This window comes from Gigantopelta aegis, chromosome 8 (assembly GCF_016097555.1).
Source record: "Gigantopelta aegis isolate Gae_Host chromosome 8, Gae_host_genome, whole genome shotgun sequence".
NCBI classification, from domain to species: Eukaryota; Metazoa; Mollusca; class Gastropoda; order Neomphalida; family Peltospiridae; genus Gigantopelta; species Gigantopelta aegis.
In genome coordinates, this window is record NC_054706.1 from 5,677,617 (window position 1) to 5,697,471 (window position 19,855).

Genomic DNA, 19,855 nt, shown 5'->3' on the forward strand with positions numbered 1-19,855 from the left:
CACCTGCTCTGTAACAACATGATGAAAAATGGGCCAACTGCCATGAAAGTTGAACCTGCTCTGTAACAACATGATGAATCTATACACAAAACAATAGCTCAGTATCTTCAGGCATTATATAAATAAATAAAAAAGAGTCCCGACTGACAAACAGACAGAAGGACGGATATGAAACCTATAGTCCCCTGCGGTTGAATCGGTAGGGGACTAAATAGCAGAGAAAGAGTCGGCCAGCCTTTGACAGTTTGACCCAATCTTCAACTGGAGTGTCCAGTATAGTAATTATTGAATAGTGAACAGACCCAATCTTCACCTGGAGTGTCCAGTATAGTAATCATTGAATAGTGAACAGACCCAATCTTCAACTGGAGTGTCCAGTATAGTAATTATTGAATAGTGAACAGACCCAATCTTCAACTGGAGTGTCCAGTATAGTAATCATTGAATAGTGAACAGACCCAATCTTCAACTGGAGTGTCCAGTATAGTAATTATTGAATAGTGAACAGATCAAACATTGAGAAAACAATATTAATTTCTCATTTAATTTTACAAAACAAATGTAGCTCAGCTAAAAGAAGAATTGCTGCTTGTGATAAACGACACTAATCCACATCTGTTTGTCCACTAATAAAAGTACAGTGTCACATAAAAAAAAGACTACATCAACTCAAAGGACTGAATAAAATCTTTTCACATTAAATTCAAATCACAAATCTATCGAGTTTGTTAAAATGTTATCCATTAAATGGATTGTCCCGAGTTTGCAGCCATTGTAAGATGTTTCTGACCAACAGTCTTTTTGGCGACGAAAATTACATATTAAATACATTTAGATATTTGTTTACATGTTCGGAATTATTAGAAGGTAAAATCTGGTTTAAGCTATTACAAACGTTAGGACAACAACAAACACCTTGTTTAGACAGACACTGATATTCTAAATAGGAAAATGTCCGTAATATGTAGTTTTAGTCATCAAAAAGGCTCTGAATGTGCTACATGTTACCATGGCAGCAAACTCAGGGGGGTCTCTTTAATCATTTCTTCAGGTATTTTGCATAACGTTTTTTTTACACATGCACAAAAATGACAAACATATATAGTTAATACTTGTTACATAATCCCGCCATTGAAATGAATTCACCATAATATTTCTCCTGAATAGAAAACTCCACAGTTTACAGTTTTTGTTGCATGAATGGTTCATCACATGAAATAAACACCAGTCTCCAGCTGATTGAATACCGTATCCTCTATCTCTAAGTGTTTCTCGGAACCAAATGTTGCCTGCTTGTGCTACACTAATCCAAAGCCTTCAGTCTGTTGTATGGCTAAGACAAGTTTGTCCCTGAGGATCGTCTTGGACGAGTACTTGGGCAGGTCCAGCAGGTTGAAACACGTGTGAGCTACTGGCAAGAAGTCGTCCCCACCCCCTGTAGGCTGAATCACAATCTACAACAGAAATCATAGGTTACAGCTTCATACTGTTAATTGTTCAAGTCAACAAATCTTAGGTTACAGCTTTATACTGTTAATTGTTTAAGTCAGCAAATCATAGGTTACAGCTTCATACTGTTAATTGTTCAAGTCAACAAATCTTAGGTTAAAGCTTCATACTGTTAATTGTTCAAGTCAACAAATCTTAGGTTACAGCTTCATACTGTTAATTGTTCAAGTCAACAAATCTTAGGTTACAGCTTGATACTGTTAATTGTTAAATCAACAAATCTTAGGTCACAGCTTTATACTGTTAATTGTTTAAGTCAACAAATCTTAGGTTACAGCTTTATACTGTTAGTTGTTTAAGTCAGCAAATCTTAGGTTACAGCTTAACAAATAAATCTTAGGTTACAGCTTTATACTATTAGTTGTTGAAGTCAAGAAATCTTAGGTTACAGTTTTATACTGTTAGTTGTTTAAGTCAACAAATCATAGGTTACAGCTTAATACTGTTAGTTGTTAAATTCAACAGCAATCATGTCATGTTTTAAGATTTTAGTCCTTCGATTCCACAGCAATCATGTCATGTTTTAAGGTTTTAGTCCTTCGATTACACAGCAATCATGTCACGTTTTAAGGTTTTAGTCCTTCGATTCAGCAGCAATCATGTCACGTTTTAAGGTTTTAGTCCTTCGATTCCACAGCAATCATGTCACGTTTTAAGGTTTTAGTCCTTCGATTCCACAGCAATCATGTCACGTTTTAAGGTTTTAGTCCTTCGATTCAGCAGCAATCATGTCACGTTTTAAGGTTTTAGTCCTTCAATTCCACAGCAATCATGTCACGTTTTAAGGTTTTAGTCCTTCGATTCCACAGCAATCATGTGACATGTTTTAAGGTTTTAGTCCTTCAACAGCTTCATTGTTTGAGTCCTTCGATTCAGCAGATAACATGTCACATGTTTTAAGGTTTTAGTCCTTCAACAGCTTCATTGTTTGAGTCCTTCGATTCAACAGATAACATGTCACATGTTTTAAGGTTTTAGTCCTTCAACAGCTTCATTGTTTGAGTCCTTCGATTCAGCAGATAACATGTCACATGTTTTAAGGTTTTAGTCCTTCAACAGCTTCATTGTTTGAGTCCTTCGATTGAACAGATAACATGTCACATGTTTTAAGGTTTTAGTCCTTCAACAGCTTCATTGTTTGAGTCCTTCGATTGAACAGATAACATGTCACATGTTTTAAGGTTTTAGTCCTTCAACAGCTTCATTGTTTGAGTCCTTCGATTCAACAGATAACATATGTCTTAAATTAACACTATCTGGTAATTAGGGCGGGATGTAGCCCAGTGATACAGCGCCTGCTTGATGCGTGGTCGGTGTGGGATCAATCCCTGTCGGTGGGGATCAATCTCTGTCGGTGGGGATCAATCCCTGTCGGTGGGGATCAATCCCTGTCGGTGGGCCCATTGATGCTATGTCTCATTCCAGCCAGTGCAACATGACTAGTATATCAAAGGCCGTGGTATGTGCTATCCTGTCTGTGGGATGGTGCATATGAAAGATCCCTTGCTGCTAAGGGAAAAATGTTTCGGGTTTCCTCTCTAAGACTTTATGTCAAAATTACCAATAGCCGATAATTAATAAACTTTAACTTAATCTGGTAATTATGACTATCTGATGTTGGAAAAATACAGTGTGTATCTTACTTAAATTATTATTATCTGGTGTTGCAAAAACACAGTATCTTACTTAAATTATGACTATATCTAAAAATGCATGATCTTAAAGAGATTTTAAACAAATACCTTGACATACTGCATTCCAAAGATAGGGATTCTGTCACTGCCGGTCAAAAACACTGAAAACAAACACAAAATACATTGCACATATATAAACTTTAACACAGAACAACACACAGATCACACCAACAGCTAAAACAAAACTATTAGTTTCCCCAATAATAACAAGCTTTCTGCGAGTACTGCTAAAGCTTTCTGCGAGTACTGCTAAAGCTTTCTGCGAGTACTGCTAAAGCTTTCTGCGAGTACTGCTAAAGCAATATGTGTCCCCTAGTGAGCCCCACAAATGTTTACATCTCCAAAGTTCATGGGCCATAACTCTGTTTGACAGTTATGTCCATTGAATAAATTTCCATTAAAGTCAAAAGTGATTTGGCTATAACTTTGTCAAAAATATGTAAATCACCATGAATGTCAAACGTGAACTGTAAGTCAACAATCTAAACCTGTATACAAAATTTCAGATATTTCGCCTGTAGTAGTTAGTAGGTTAAAGTACAATTCAGTAACAACCAAATTGCTAAAACTTTTTGTGTTAGCATAGTTACCAAGAAACTTCTTCTTGTCATCCATGGACATCTCGTGGAAGACCTCCCAGAAGAACTGGATGGTCTGGTGATAGCGGTGGTACTCTCCCTTGTACTCAGTGTTCTGTAACAAACACAACAACCATTCTCTCTCAGAGTGCAGCTCAAGCTATACATGTTCCCTGTCAGGCCAAACACATTATCATATCTGTCAGGCCAAACACATTATCATATCTGTCAGGCCAAACACATTATCATATCTGTCAGGCCAGACACATTATCATATCTGTCAGGCCAAACACATTATTATATCTGTCAGGCCAGACACATTATCATATCTGTCAGGCCAGACACATTATCATATCTATCTGTCAGGCCAGACACATTATCATATCTATGTCAGGCCAAACACATTATCATATCTGTCAGGCCAGACACATTATCATATCTGTCAGGCCAAACACATTATCATATCTGTCAGGCCAAACACATTATCATATCTGTCAGGCCAGACACATTATCATATCTGTCAGGCCAAACACATTATTATATCTGTCAGGCCAGACACATTATCATATCTGTCAGGCCAGACACATTATCATATCTATCTGTCAGGCCAGACACATTATCATATCTATGTCAGGTCAGACACATTATCATATCTGTCAGGCCAGACACATTATCATATCTATCTGTCAGGCCAGACACATTATCATATCTATCTGTCAGGTCAGACACATTATCATATCTGTCAGGCCAGACACATTATCATATCTGTCAGGCCAGACACATTATCATATCTGTGAGGCCAGACACATTATCATATCTGTGAGGCCAGACACATTATCATATCTGTCAGACCAGACACATTATCATATCTGTCAGGTCAGACACATTATCATGTCTGTCAGGCCAGACACATTATCATATCTGTCAGGCCAGACACATTATCATATCTGTCAGGCCAGACACATTATCATATCATGTCTGTCAGGCCAGACACATTATCATATCTGTCAGGCCAGACACATTATCATATCTGTCAGACCAAACACATTATCATATCTGTCAGGCCAGACACATTATCATATCTCCTACATTCAAGAGCCATAACGTGTCACATGTGGGCAAATTGTTTCAAAAGTTAAACTTTATCTGTAACTTTACATATTAAAACTATACACAAACTTCCACAATAATAACACACAACAGAAAACCACACACACTAATTAGCCTTTATGTAACATAAGAAATAACAGATATCAAATGACTAAAACATTTAGTTTTAAAAGTTGTTAAAATAACATTGTGTAACTTTTAATCTTCAAGTTGTCCCCTTTTAATAGATTTTTTTTTTTATATATAAATTGTGTAACATTAATTTTGTAGCAACTAGTAAATCAGTAGTTTTTTTTAAGAAAAAGACACAATTACAGAGAATCATTTGTTTAAAAACATATTTCTTACTTTCTCCAGCTCAATAAAGTCATAATTCTCATTTCCCACAACCATCGCCTGCAGTTCCTGAGGATGAAATAGTTCCTGCAACACACAACACAATGCTGCAGATTTAAATGTCATGTCTATCATAAACTTATTCAGTCACTAGAATAGTCACTAATAGTTGCATTCATGAGATGTTCATCTCAGTGCAAAAACAAATCTATTAAAAACAAATTAAATTACAATTTTAATTTTAGTTTTTTTTATTATTGTTGCATGTATTGTGATGAACATTCATAGATGCAACTACACACCTAATTTCACTGATCTAGGACTTAGTTTGTGAGAGATAAACATGAAACTTTAATGGTTGAGCAAAAAGCAAATATATTTTAATTAAAAAGATTTAATTAATTAATTTTAATTCTTTTCACATGCACTGTGATGAACATCGAAAAGAACAAATATAAAACAAGTTTTATCAATATAGGACTTACAATCTGTGTGAAATGGTGCTAAAAGAAAAACTTTAATGTTAAACTAAATGTTTAATTAATTCATTTTTAATTCTTTTCACCCATAGGTGCAACCACAAAGCACATTTTATTAACCTACGACTTATAGTTGGTGAGAAAGTAATCCAACTGCGAAAAACTTTAACATTAAACTTAACACAAAATTTTACACCATCGCCACCACCACCCTCAGAAAACTAATACCTACATTTTGCCTTTTTAATTCACAAAGACAGAAAAAAGAAGAAAAAAAAAAAGAAGATAAACTTAACACATAGCAATAAAAAAAAGAAAGAATAAACAGTTATTGATTCAAATATCATGTTTCACTAGGGCTGTCCAAGGTTTATACATTATCCAACTGACAACTCAAGCTATAAAATCACGTTGCTTGACCGAGTGTGTATTAAATTGTCTTGGATGACTGGACAACTGTTAAAGTTAACTGCTGCTCAGATCCATACCTATCCTAGCTAGACATTTTTGATGCTATCTTAGCACTACGATATCATAAAACAGTTGTAAGCTATGATGTCATGATGACGTATGCTATATAGTCTATGTCTGTTTTTCTACACTGTGTCACTAAAATAGCTTTGACAATATAAGTCTAGGTACCGGTAAGCAGGTTTGAATCATCTTTCTATCCGTTAATATGTTTAATTTTAATATGTCTAATCAGACACCAGGACGGTCACTCACCAACACACGGCCCCCGCACACTTTGAGAAAACCACTGCTGAAAGCATCGTACTGGGTTTCTGCCGCTTTGTTGAACACGTAGTCAATGTACAGATCAACGTACTCCCGCCTGTGATAAAAAACAAACAGTATCACACATTAATGTAAACCAATTACCAGGGATTTATACTCAATATTTTGCCAGGGTCCCATGTCTGATGGGATTAGGAAAACATAGCATGAGTAAATAATACTGAATGATGCAGTACACCACTGTTAAATTAATTTATTACAACAGACATAATTATATACATATGTTTTCTGCCACAAAGATTTTTTGGGTATGGCGCTATGGAATTGAATGCAACCACAGTCAACAGAGGGTATGAGGGGCCTCGATCCCCGAAAAGAAAATGGGTAAAGTTTAGGGTTAAGAATATTGTACAGTAATGATAAAAGTAATTAATTTTGACAAAAGTTTAACTTGAAAAATAATAATATGCAAAACGTTTTGGGTATGGCGCCATACCTGTTTTACCCTCTGGCAGAAACCCAACATTATATATATATATATATATATATATATATATATAAATATATATATAACAAATTTTTAGTATAGAAATTGGAAATTTTCAGTGCCATTTTCTTTTCGGAAGAGGCCTTTGTTCAGACCCACAGAATGCATAGATAGATCCCTGATTATGTTAAATTCTTTAATAAATTAATGTTAAAACTATTGACGAATTTCATTTATATTTAGTAGAAGTAATCTAAGAGACAGGTTTCTTCTCTCCTTCACTCACTGACTGCTAAAGCAGATTGGTGGAAAATTCAGGACAAATATGTGTGAAGTTGGATATAAACAAGACAATACATTATATGTAAATGAGAGTCAGCCAAAAAGAGGACTGCCATTCCCAGACTAGTTTACTGAATCAAAACTAGCACTGGACAAAGCTCATTAGGATAAGTACGGTTGTGATGGCATGCCCTTATGAAACACACTGATTAATTAATTATTAGTTCTTCGATGTCAAACATTTGATAATTCTGACACAGACTTCAGAGGAAACCCTTTTCAATTTTTAATTAGCAGCAAACAATCTTTTATATACTGTACTATGCACTTTCCCACAAATGGCACATGTCACAAGGTGCACTGGTTCGGACAGGAAAAGCCCAGCAGGTCTACCAAGAGGGTCTGATCATACAACCCAGTCACTGTAGGTGAGCACTCTAACCACTGGAACATATCCTGTCCCTACACCTGATGGATAAGTGACAAATGTAATTTCTGTGTAGAGCATGGACGTATGGGCACAAAGTCACAAACAGAATTACAGTGCACAAAAACAATTAAAGCCAACCTCATCAGTTATATTTTTGGCTTAAATGTTTCCAAAATTCTAGAGGTCCACCTACATTTCTCAGAAATAGTCCTGTTGTTTATGATTTTTCATCCATGTTATAAGTTATAGTGAATAATATACCAGTACTCGCTGGAGACAAATTATCTTATAGTCCATTCCATTCTCCTACAAATATGTTTTTGGTAAATATTTTGATTTTGATTTGATAACAAGAAAAGTAAAAGTGTTTTGGAAATAATAATAATAAAAAACATTTTGTGTGCAATTTAAAAAACAATCAATAATTTGTAGTAAATTCCATAGTATGAAAAAAAAGCATTTCTGGTGGGAAGGACTAAAGAGTGGTTGTCAAATGTACCTAATGAGTGAAATCGAGTCAGCTACGTTTGGCAACCAAGGGTTGTAAGATAAATCATCACCAACATTTACAAGTGTATTATTCTATTTCTTACACACCCTTAAACAGTTATTTAAAAACACTGAACATTATGTTGAAAGTGTTTAAGTTAATGACATCATAGAAACGAATGACCTATAGTCCATCCCACAGGGAATGCATTTTTTCATATTATGGAATTTACTATACGTTATTTATTTCTGAGCCAAATGTTTTTAAATTGCAGACAAAAACAGTATATTTCTGTTATTTCCTAAACCTTTCTTTTTACATCAAAAACATTTTTGTAGGAGGATGGGACCGACTATAACTAAAATGACATCTTGCATTTACGAATACTCAGACACTTGGGTCATGACCTCATAACAACCAGACACTAGATTCAGAAGTGATCTCCAACCTGCATGGGAGATGAAGCTGATCTACAATGGGTCACCTCTTGCATGGGTGTGCAAGAGATAACGGAGTTAAATAAATGATTAATTGGTTACTTGATTGGAAATTATAATAACAACTTGAATTCTTCATATACCAGACACTGAACTGTTATGTGACCAAGAGTTTAGGCTAGCCTTATTTTCAACCATGCCATATGGTGACATATTTATGTTTTAAACTGAACAGAATGTGGTGAAAGTTACATACGACTTAACACTAAGAAAACAGACATAGTAGATGTTCATTTGTTACTTGTTTTCCTTCGTGACAGCTTTCTTAGCTCCATCGGGACAAAGTTCACGTGTCTTCAACTCTCCAAATACATCAACAGAAATCTGAAACACAACCAATAGTTCCAACTAAAAACAATACTGTAATATCAAAACTAAATATGTTTTTACATTTTCAAAGTGGTTTATCTGTAAGTGACTGGCTATGGGGTTATTCATAAAAAGCAACAATTAATAATTCCAATAATCTTTTCACCTGTGTGTATATATATATATATACTGAACAAAATAAGAAACTTCCGCTAACTTTGCTTGAACATAACTTGATGAAAACAAACCGGGGGAATAATTGTTATATATGCGTTTAAAGAGTGTTCCATGATGCATCGTTTGGTGCAAAAATCATGGCCATAGGTTAAAAGAAACTGGGAGAAATTTTGACCAAGTGTGGTAGGAGTTAAAAAAAAACAAAAAAAACTTAATAACGGGTATGACCACCTCTTGAATTGACCACTGCAGTGCATCGCAGGCGCATAGAATCGACTAAAGTGTTGATTTCTGCCTGCGGAATACTGTTCCATTCCTGAATGAGCGCTTGACGAAGTTCGTTGACATTAGGGGGTGGGTTGGGACGACGCCTCAATCGTCTGTCCAGACTATCCCAGACATGCTCGATGGGGTTAAGATCAGGACTTTTAGCGGGCCAGTCATCAATGAAATCAATGTTATTTGTCCTAAGAAAATTTACAGTGTCTCTAGCTGTATGAGAGGTGGCATTATCATGCTGAAAAATCGAGATGTTGGCGTTGTTATGGAAAAGAGGAATGACGTGATGAGCGAGAATGTCATCGCGGTAACGTTGGGCATTTAAGTTGCCATCAATGACGACTAGTGGTGAACGATAACCATGGGCAATGGCTGCCCAGACCATGACACAACCCCCACCCCCGAAACGATCTCGTTCAAGAACACAACAGTCAGCATAGCGTTCATTTCTCCTACGGTAGACGCGCACCCTGCCATCACCACGTTGTAAAGAAAATCTGGATTCATCCGAAAAAAGAACGGTATTCCAGCGTCGCCGTATCCAACGAGTGTGTACACGTGTCCAATTAAGACGATTTAGACGATGACGTTGCGTTAAAACGCATCCGACGTAAGGACGTCGTGCATGTAAACCGTTCTCCCGCAGACGATTACGAACAGTTTGCCCACTGATTCGGTTATTATGAAGCCCAGGTGTGTTAGCAGCAGTAGCAGTGGCAGTTTGGAATCGATTGCGCAAATGCGTGTTCATGATATAGCGGTCTTGACCACGCGTTGTAACACGCGGACGTCCACGACGTGGCAAGTCGTTGGTGCTTCCTGTCATTCGAAATCTTACGCGAAGATTTCGTATCGCTCGACTAGAACTCCCAACATGCCTTGCAACGTCTTCTGTCGACATGCCAGCATCAAGCATGCCAATCACCCGTTCGCGTAAATTATTGGGTATTCTTGGCATACTAAATATGCTACAATGTAAAAAACTTTACTTTTTTTTACAAATTTCGAAGCGTTTTCGTTCACTTGACAACAATGTCAGTAAGACAAGTAAAACAAATTGACCGAATACTACACGGGACATGTCGAACCATGCATGCACATGCAAATTAAATTTCGCGTTGTCGACGAATAAAAGTGCAAAGATAATCAATAAAATTCATGAATCCTGATAATACAGCTCACGGCTAATACTACCTATATAATTTCATTACACAATGAATTCTTTAACACAACAAATACTATATGTACAAATCGGAAGTTTCTTTTTTTGTTCAGTATATATATATATATATATATACACACACATGTATATACGAATAATTTTTTTTTTCTTTTTTCTGACAGATTTCCCTGATGAAGCCTGAACAGGCGAAAATTTTAATTAAAGAGGGATATATGACTTTTAAAAGAGGCTTCTGACTTTTTCTTTATATAATATATAAGCTAAGCTAATATATATATTATGTGGGTCTATAAATAGAGAAGAAGGGGCTAAATGAATTTATTTGAACACATAAATACTATTTTAGACAATAATGTTAAAGGAAAGGAATATTAGTTCAATGATATAGAAACACTTCAGCAGTGTTGGTGTCTAATGTATGGTGATTCTGACCACTGGTTGAGACAGGAAACACGCTGCTGCCATATAAGCAGGTTTTAAGCTATCGTATGCCAAATCATAGAATGCAAATTAAAGTAACAATCTGTTGAATTTGGCAAATTGATGTCATTAGCTGGCAGGGTTGAGGTGCTTTGGTTCTAAGATCAAACCCCTTCGCACAACCAACCAGTGCCCTACAACTGAGATATATTAAAGTGTGTGGAATGTTCTGTCTTGTCTGTGAGAAAGGGTATAAAAATTATGCTTTGTTGCTGATGGCAAAATGTAGAAAATGTCTCTGATGACCATATGTCTCAGAATTAACACATTTTCAACATCCAATTGACCATGTCATTCGAAACTAGATTAATTGTCAGAATTAACACATTTTCAACATCCACTTGACAATGTCATTAGAAACTTTAGATTAATTGGGCTTAAATATTAATTAGATTTAGCACTAATTAAAATAAACTAACAGTGTTACTGACCTCAAACGTGATACCTAGGACTGCTTCTATATCATCTCCTTCGTAATCTAACACATGTTGTAGACTTCTACAAAACACAAAACATTACATCAGACCAAACCAATGAACTTCCATATCACGTACTTCATAAGCTAACACATGATGTAGACTTCTACAAAAAGACCCAAATATCACAACAGATTGAACCAATGAACTTCCGTATCACGTACTTCATAATCTAACACATGATATAGACTTCTACAAAAAGACCCAAATATCACAACAGATTGAACCAATGAACTTCCGTATCACGTACTTCATAATCTAACACATGATATAGACTTCTACAAAAAGACCCAAATATCACAACAGATTGAACCAATGAACTTCCGTATCACGTACTTCATAATCTAACACATGATGTAGAGTTCTACAAAAAGACCCAAATATCACAACAGATTGAACCAATGAACTTCCGTATCACGTACTTCATAATCTAACACATGATGTAGACTTCTACAAAACACAAAACATTACATCAGACCAAACCAATGAACTTCCGTATCACGTACTTCATAATCTAACACATGATGTAGACATCTACAAAAAGACCCAAATATCACAACAGATTGAACCAATGAACTTCCGTATCACGTACTTCATAATCTAACACATGATGTAGACTTCTACAAAAAGACCCAAATATCACAACAGATTGAACCAATGAACTTCCGTATCACGTACTTCATAAGCTAACACATGATGTAGACTTCTACAAAAAGATCCAAATATCACAACAGATTGAACCAATGAACGTCCGTATCACCTACTTCATAAGCTAACACATGATGTAGACATCTACAAAAAGACCCAAATATCACAACAGACTGAACCAATGAACGTCCGTATCACGTACTTCATAAGCTAACACATGATGTAGACTTCTACAAAAAGACCCAAATATCACAACAGATTGAACCAACGAACTTCCGTATCACGTACTTCATAATCTAACACATGATGTAGACTTCTACAAAACACAAAACATTACATCAGACCAAACCAATGAACTTCCGTATCACGTACTTCATAATCTAACACATGATGTAGACATCTACAAAAAGACCCAAATATCACAACAGATTGAACCAATGAACGTCCGTATCACCTACTTCATAAGCTAACACATGATGTAGACATCTACAAAAAGACCCAAATATCACAACATATTGAACCAATGAACGTCCGTATCACGTACTTCATAAGCTAACACATGATGTAGACATCTACAAAAAGATCCAAATATCACAACAGATTGAACCAATGAACTTCCGTATCACGTACTTCATAATCTAACACATGATGTAGACATCTACAAAAAGATCCAAATATCACAACAGATTGAATCAATGAACGTCCGTATCACCTACTTCATAAGCTAACACATGATGTAGACATCTACAAAAAGATCCAAATATCACAACAGATTGAACCAATGAACTTCCGTATCACGTACTTCATAATCTAACACATGATGTAGACATCTACAAAAAGATCCAAATATCACAACAGATTGAACCAATGAACGTCCGTATCACCTACTTCATAAGCTAACACATGATGTAGACATCTACAAAAAGACCCAAATATCACAACAGACTGAACCAATGAACGTCCGTATCACGTACTTCATAAGCTAACACATGATGTAGACTTCTACAAAAAGATCCAAATATCACAACAGATTGAACCAATGAACGTCCGTATCACGTACTTCATAAGCTAACACATGATGTAGACTTCTACAAAAAGATCCAAACATCACAACAGATTGAACCAATGAACGTCCGTATCACGTACTTCATAAGCTAACACATGATGTAGACTTCTACAAAAAGATCCAAATATCACAACAGATTGAACCAATGAACGTCCGTATCACGTACTTCATAAGCTAACACATGATGTAGACATCTACAAAAAGACCCAAATATCACAACAGACTGAACCAATGAACGTCCGTATCACGTACTTCATAAGCTAACACATGATGTAGACTTCTACAAAAAGATCCAAATATCACAACAGATTGAACCAATGAACGTCCGTATCACGTACTTCATAAGCTAACACATGATGTAGACTTCTACAAAAAGATCCAAACATCACAACAGATTGAACCAATGAACGTCCGTATCACGTACTTCATAAGCTAACACATGATGTAGACATCTACAAAAAGATCCAAATATCACAACAGATTGAACCAATGAACATCCGTATCACGTACTTCATAAGCTAACACATGATGTAGACATCTACAAAAAGATCCAAATATCACAACAGATTGAACCAATGAACGTCCGTATCACGTACTTCATAAGCTAACACATGATGTAGACATCTACAAAAAGATCCAAATATCACAACAGATTGAACCAATGAACGTCCGTATCACGTACTTCATAAGCTAACACATGATGTAGACATCTACAAAAAGATCCAAATATCACAACAGACTGAACCAATGAACGTCCGTATCACGTACTTCATAAGCTAACACATGATGTAGACATCTACAAAAAGATCCAAATATCACAACAGACTGAACCAATGAACGTCCGTATCACGTACTTCATAAGCTAACACATGATGTAGACATCTACAAAAAGATCCAAATATCACAACAGATTGAACCAATGAACGTCCGTATCACGTACTTCATAAGCTAACACATGATGTAGACATCTACAAAAAGATCCAAATATCACAACAGACTGAACCAATGAACGTCCGTATCACGTACTTCATAAGCTAACACATGATGTAGACATCTACAAAAAGATCCAAATATCACAACAGATTGAACCAATGAACGTCCGTATCACGTACTTCATAAGCTAACACATGATGTAGACATCTACAAAAAGATCCAAATATCACAACAGATTGAACCAATGAACGTCCGTATCACGTACTTCATAAGCTAACACATGATGTAGACATCTACAAAAAGATCCAAATATCACAACAGATTGAACCAATGAACGTCCGTATCACGTACTTCATAAGCTAACACATGATGTAGACATCTACAAAAAGATCCAAATATCACAACAGATTGAACCAATGAACGTCCGTATCACGTACTTCATAAGCTAACACATGATGTAGACATCTACAAAAAGACCCAAATATCACAACAGACTGAACCAATGAACGTCCGTATCACGTACTGCATAAGCTAACACATGATGTAGACATCTACAAAAAGATCCAAATATCACAACAGACTGAACCAATGAACGTCCGTATCACGTACTTCATAAGCTAACACATGATGTAGACATCTACAAAAAGATCCAAATATCACAACAGATTGAACCAATGAACGTCCGTATCACGTACTTCATAAGCTAACACATGATGTAGACATCTACAAAAAGACCCAAATATCACAACAGATTGAACCAATGAACGTCCGTATCACGTACTTCATAAGCTAACACATGATGTAGACATCTACAAAAAGATCCAAATATCACAACAGATTGAACCAATGAACGTCCGTATCACGTACTTCATAAGCTAACACATGATGTAGACTTCTACAAAAAGATCCAAACATCACAACAGATTGAACCAATGAACGTCCGTATCACGTACTTCATAAGCTAACACATGATGTAGACATCTACAAAAAGATCCAAATATCACAACAGATTGAACCAATGAACGTCCGTATCACGTACTTCATAAGCTAACACATGATGTAGACATCTACAAAAAGACCCAAATATCACAACAGACTGAACCAATGAACGTCCGTATCACGTACTTCATAAGCTAACACATGATGTAGACATCTACAAAAAGATCCAAATATCACAACAGATTGAACCAATGAACGTCCGTATCACGTACTTCATAAGCTAACACATGATGTAGACATCTACAAAAAGATCCAAATATCACAACAGATTGAACCAATGAACGTCCGTATCACGTACTTCATAAGCTAACACATGATGTAGACATCTACAAAAAGACCCAAATATCACAACAGATTGAACCAATGAACGTCCGTATCACGTACTTCATAAGCTAACACATGATGTAGACTTCTACAAAAAGACCCAAATATCACAACAGATTGAACCAATGAACTTCCGTATCACGTACTTCATAAGCTAACACATGATGTAGACTTCTACAAAAAGATCCAAATATCACAACAGATTGAACCAATGAACGTCCGTATCACGTACTTCATAAGCTAACACATGATGTAGACATCTACAAAAAGATCCAAATATCACAACAGATTGAACCAATGAACGTCCGTATCACGTACTTCATAAGCTAACACATGATGTAGACATCTACAAAAAGATCCAAATATCACAACAGATTGAACCAATGAACGTCCGTATCACGTACTTCATAAGCTAACACATGATGTAGACATCTACAAAAAGATCCAAATATCACAACAGATTGAACCAATGAACGTCCGTATCACGTACTTCATAAGCTAACACATGATGTAGACATCTACAAAAAGACCCAAATATCACAACAGACTGAACCAATGAACGTCCGTATCACGTACTTCATAAGCTAACACATGATGTAGACATCTACAAAAAGATCCAAATATCACAACAGATTGAACCAATGAACGTCCGTATCACATACTTCATAAGCTAACACATGATGTAGACATCTACAAAAAGACCCAAATATCACAACAGATTGAACCAATGAACGTCCGTATCACCTACTTCATAAGCTAACACATGATGTAGACATCTACAAAAAGATCCAAATATCACAACAGATTGAACCAATGAACGTCCGTATCACGTACTTCATAATCTAACACATGATGTAGACTTCTACAAAACACAAAACATTACATCAGACCAAACCAATGAACTTCCGTATCACGTACTTCATAATCTAACACATGATGTAGACATCTACAAAAAGACCCAAATATCACAACAGATTGAACCAATGAACTTCCGTATCACGTACTTCATAATCTAACACATGATGTAGACTTCTACAAAAAGACCCAAATATCACAACAGATTGAACCAATGAACTTCCGTATCACGTACTTCATAAGCTAACACATGATGTAGACTTCTACAAAAAGATCCAAATATCACAACAGATTGAACCAATGAACGTCCGTATCACGTACTTCATAATCTAACACATGATGTAGACTTCTACAAAAAGATCCAAATATCACAACAGATTGAACCAATGAACGTCCGTATCACGTACTTCATAAGCTAACACATGATGTAGACATCTACAAAAAGATCCAAATATCACAATAGATTGAACCAATGAACTTCCGTATCACGTACTTCATAAGCTAACACATGATGTAGACATCTACAAAAAGACCCAAATATCACAACAGACTGAACCAATGAACGTCTGTATCACCTACTTCATAAGCTAACACATGATGTAGACATCTACAAAAAGATCCAAATATCACAACAGATTGAACCAATGAACGTCCGTATCACGTACTTCATAAGCTAACACATGATGTAGACATCTACAAAAAGACCCAAATATCACAACAGACTGAACCAATGTACGTCCGTATCACGTACTTCATAAGCTAACACATGATGTAGACTTTATAAAAAAACAACAACATCACAACAGATTGAACCAATGAACTTCAACTTCATGTACATAATAATTATTTAACATTCAGATACCAGATTTATGTGCCTGCTTTTAACTTCTAGCATGATCATGCTGCTATGATCAAGACTAGACTATTAGAGTTAAAGCTCATAACTTACAAAAATGGAGTTTTAAACAGTTGGTTAAAAACGTTTTCAAAACAATATCTGGATAATAAAAAAGACATTTATACTAGACTGTGTAGATTATAAATCACTAATTATTAGACTTACCTGCCCACAGATGGCAACAGCTCCTTCAAATCATCCAGTGTCACTTTTCTGACGAAGAAAAAAATTGAAATAAAACAATTAGAATACTAGAAGTTTGCAAAAAGAATTATGATAGAAAAATAATAATTTAGGTTTTTTTTAACCTTCTGACTACTGCAGGCGAGATATATAGCCCGATGTCACGCCAGTCAACATAGTACTGTACACTGTATACAGTGCATTTCCCAATTCATATTTCCTGCTGTTTTGCACATGGCACTCACCGGAAATACCAAAAATACAAAACATGAAACACTTACAGGCTGCTTTAGGTTTTCATTTTTCAATGGAAAATACCTTGGATTTTTTATTGCAAAAAGTGGCTTTAGGCAAGTATTTTCGCTTGACAATAACCGCGGTACATCGTGGTCATTTTCAGGGATCAATAGCATATTGTAACATCTAATCTGATAATAAATTTTATCGTTTTACCAACAACAAAAATCACTAAATATTGAGATAGGAATAGTTCTGTTCTTTTTTTTAATTCTGGTCAGAAAACCACTGTTATTGGGAATAATTGACATAAATACTGGACAGCTGGACACAAATGCCTGTAAGTAAATGGGACTTTTATTTTTTTTTGCCTAATTTTAATCAACATTAACTGATCTAAAATTTCATTAAAATTATAAAAACCCACTAAAATAATACTTACCAAGTCAAATATGAACTTCATTTTATGTAATTATAAAACATTTAAGTGAATATATGTGACTTAAAATTATAAACTTGTACCAACTCAACGTGGTTTTTGTCAAAAATTAATCCAGTTAATGTGAATAAATTAATATTTATCACTCCACCCTAGTATGAACACACGAATAACAGAAAGAAAGAAATGTTTTATTTAACGACGCACTCAACACATTTTATTTACGGTTATATGGCGTCAGACATATGGTTAAGGACCACACACATTTTGAGAGGAAACCCGCTGTCGCCACTACATGGGCTACCCTTTCCGATTAGCAGCAAGGGATCTTTTATTTGTGCTTCCCACAGGCAGGATAGCACAAACCATGGCCTTTGTTGAACCAGTTATGGATCACTGGTCGGTGCAAGTGGTTTACACCTACCCATTAAGCCTGGCGAAGCACTCACTCAGGGTTTGGGAGTCGGTATGTGGATTAAAAATCCCATGCCTCGACTGGGATCCGAACCCAGTATCTACCAGCCTGTAGACCGATGGCCTAACCACAACACCACCGAGGCTGGTACATGAATAATAGAGGTATAACATTTCATCATAACTAAATCAATTAAATTTACCTGTTGAGGAGTTTTTTGTACAGTGCCTGTGGAAACTGAAGATCAATGATGGTGAAGTTGTAGATGGCCAAGCCACATAAGACTCCAATCAGATGAAACATGCTCTTGTCTTCAAACGTCTGCAAGGTAACATGATTCAATGCTAATTATTAACAAGAAAAAAGAAAGGTTAATTAATATCTGAGAAAAGTACACATTGACTGTCACGCTAAATATAATGTAAAATATTTATTAACTTGGAAATGTACAAGAGATGCATACGGGTTAGTCATTGACCCTAGTTCTGAGGCAGCTATCTTGATACACATACCGGTACAATGGACTTGAAACTACTAAAAACACCAGGACGACCAGATCACATTGGATTAATCGAAATCAACAATTTAAACAAGCAATTGTAAGTAATGTGGAACTAAGCAGTAAAAGAATAATGTAGTAGCTGAAAATAATACATAGAATAAGTGCCTTTAATGCTTAACAAGTAAAACTTCTAACCATTGACACAGGTAAAATCATCAATACATGAAAACAGTGACAGGTTGAGACATAAGAGAGGTAAAGAGGGAATACCTATCAGTAGGAAAGAGGTTACGTACCTCCTCAGAAAAGTAAAAGTTAGGGTTAATGCCTGAGAAATAAAGAGTTAATATCAGAGTGAAGTAAAAACATTTAAAACACCTAAAGAAATAACGGCCACTGTCAGAGGTATAAACTAATTAACACCTTCATCTCTGAGTTGTGGTGCATACCGGGGTCGCGTCCCAGTACCAGCTCACGTCTAGAGTAACTTTTGCTGGTAGCGGTATTACTGTTCTGTCTGTGGAAAGTGCATGTAAAAGATATCTTGCTGCTAATGAGTAAGAGTAGTCCACGTGTTTCCTCCAGTATACATTTACTAACACAAGTTAACTTGTCCAGAGTGCAAAGTGGTTAAACCATTGGCCTTAAGGCTTGTAGGTCCTGGGTTCAAAACCAAGTAATGGCTCCAACCGAGAGTGAGTTTTCATGCCTAAAGTAGTCACTACACTGACTTCTCTCTCACTAACAACTAACAACTGTTAATCCCTGTCCTTGACAGACAGCCCAAATAGCTGACATGTGTCCCAGGACAGCATGCTTGAA

General features: G+C 35.9%; 1 protein-coding gene across 1 annotated transcript in view; it reads right to left on the reverse strand.

Moving 5' to 3' along the window:
• Window positions 1-525: 525 nt before the first annotated feature.
• Window positions 526-19,855, reverse strand: part of LOC121378828 (probable E3 ubiquitin-protein ligase HERC4) — an 82,234-nt gene continuing 62,904 nt past the window's right edge. Inside the window, exons 22-30 of the mRNA XM_041507163.1 lie at window positions 18,734-18,852; window positions 17,423-17,470; window positions 11,490-11,556; window positions 8,872-8,954; window positions 6,433-6,541; window positions 5,240-5,314; window positions 3,794-3,896; window positions 3,252-3,304; window positions 526-1,454 (exon numbers count right to left, since the gene is read on the reverse strand). Coding sequence (XP_041363097.1) covers window positions 1,299-1,454; window positions 3,252-3,304; window positions 3,794-3,896; window positions 5,240-5,314; window positions 6,433-6,541; window positions 8,872-8,954; window positions 11,490-11,556; window positions 17,423-17,470; window positions 18,734-18,852 — 813 coding nt within the window. The 3' untranslated portion in view covers window positions 526-1,298. The remainder of the gene's footprint in view (window positions 1,455-3,251; window positions 3,305-3,793; window positions 3,897-5,239; window positions 5,315-6,432; window positions 6,542-8,871; window positions 8,955-11,489; window positions 11,557-17,422; window positions 17,471-18,733; window positions 18,853-19,855) is intronic.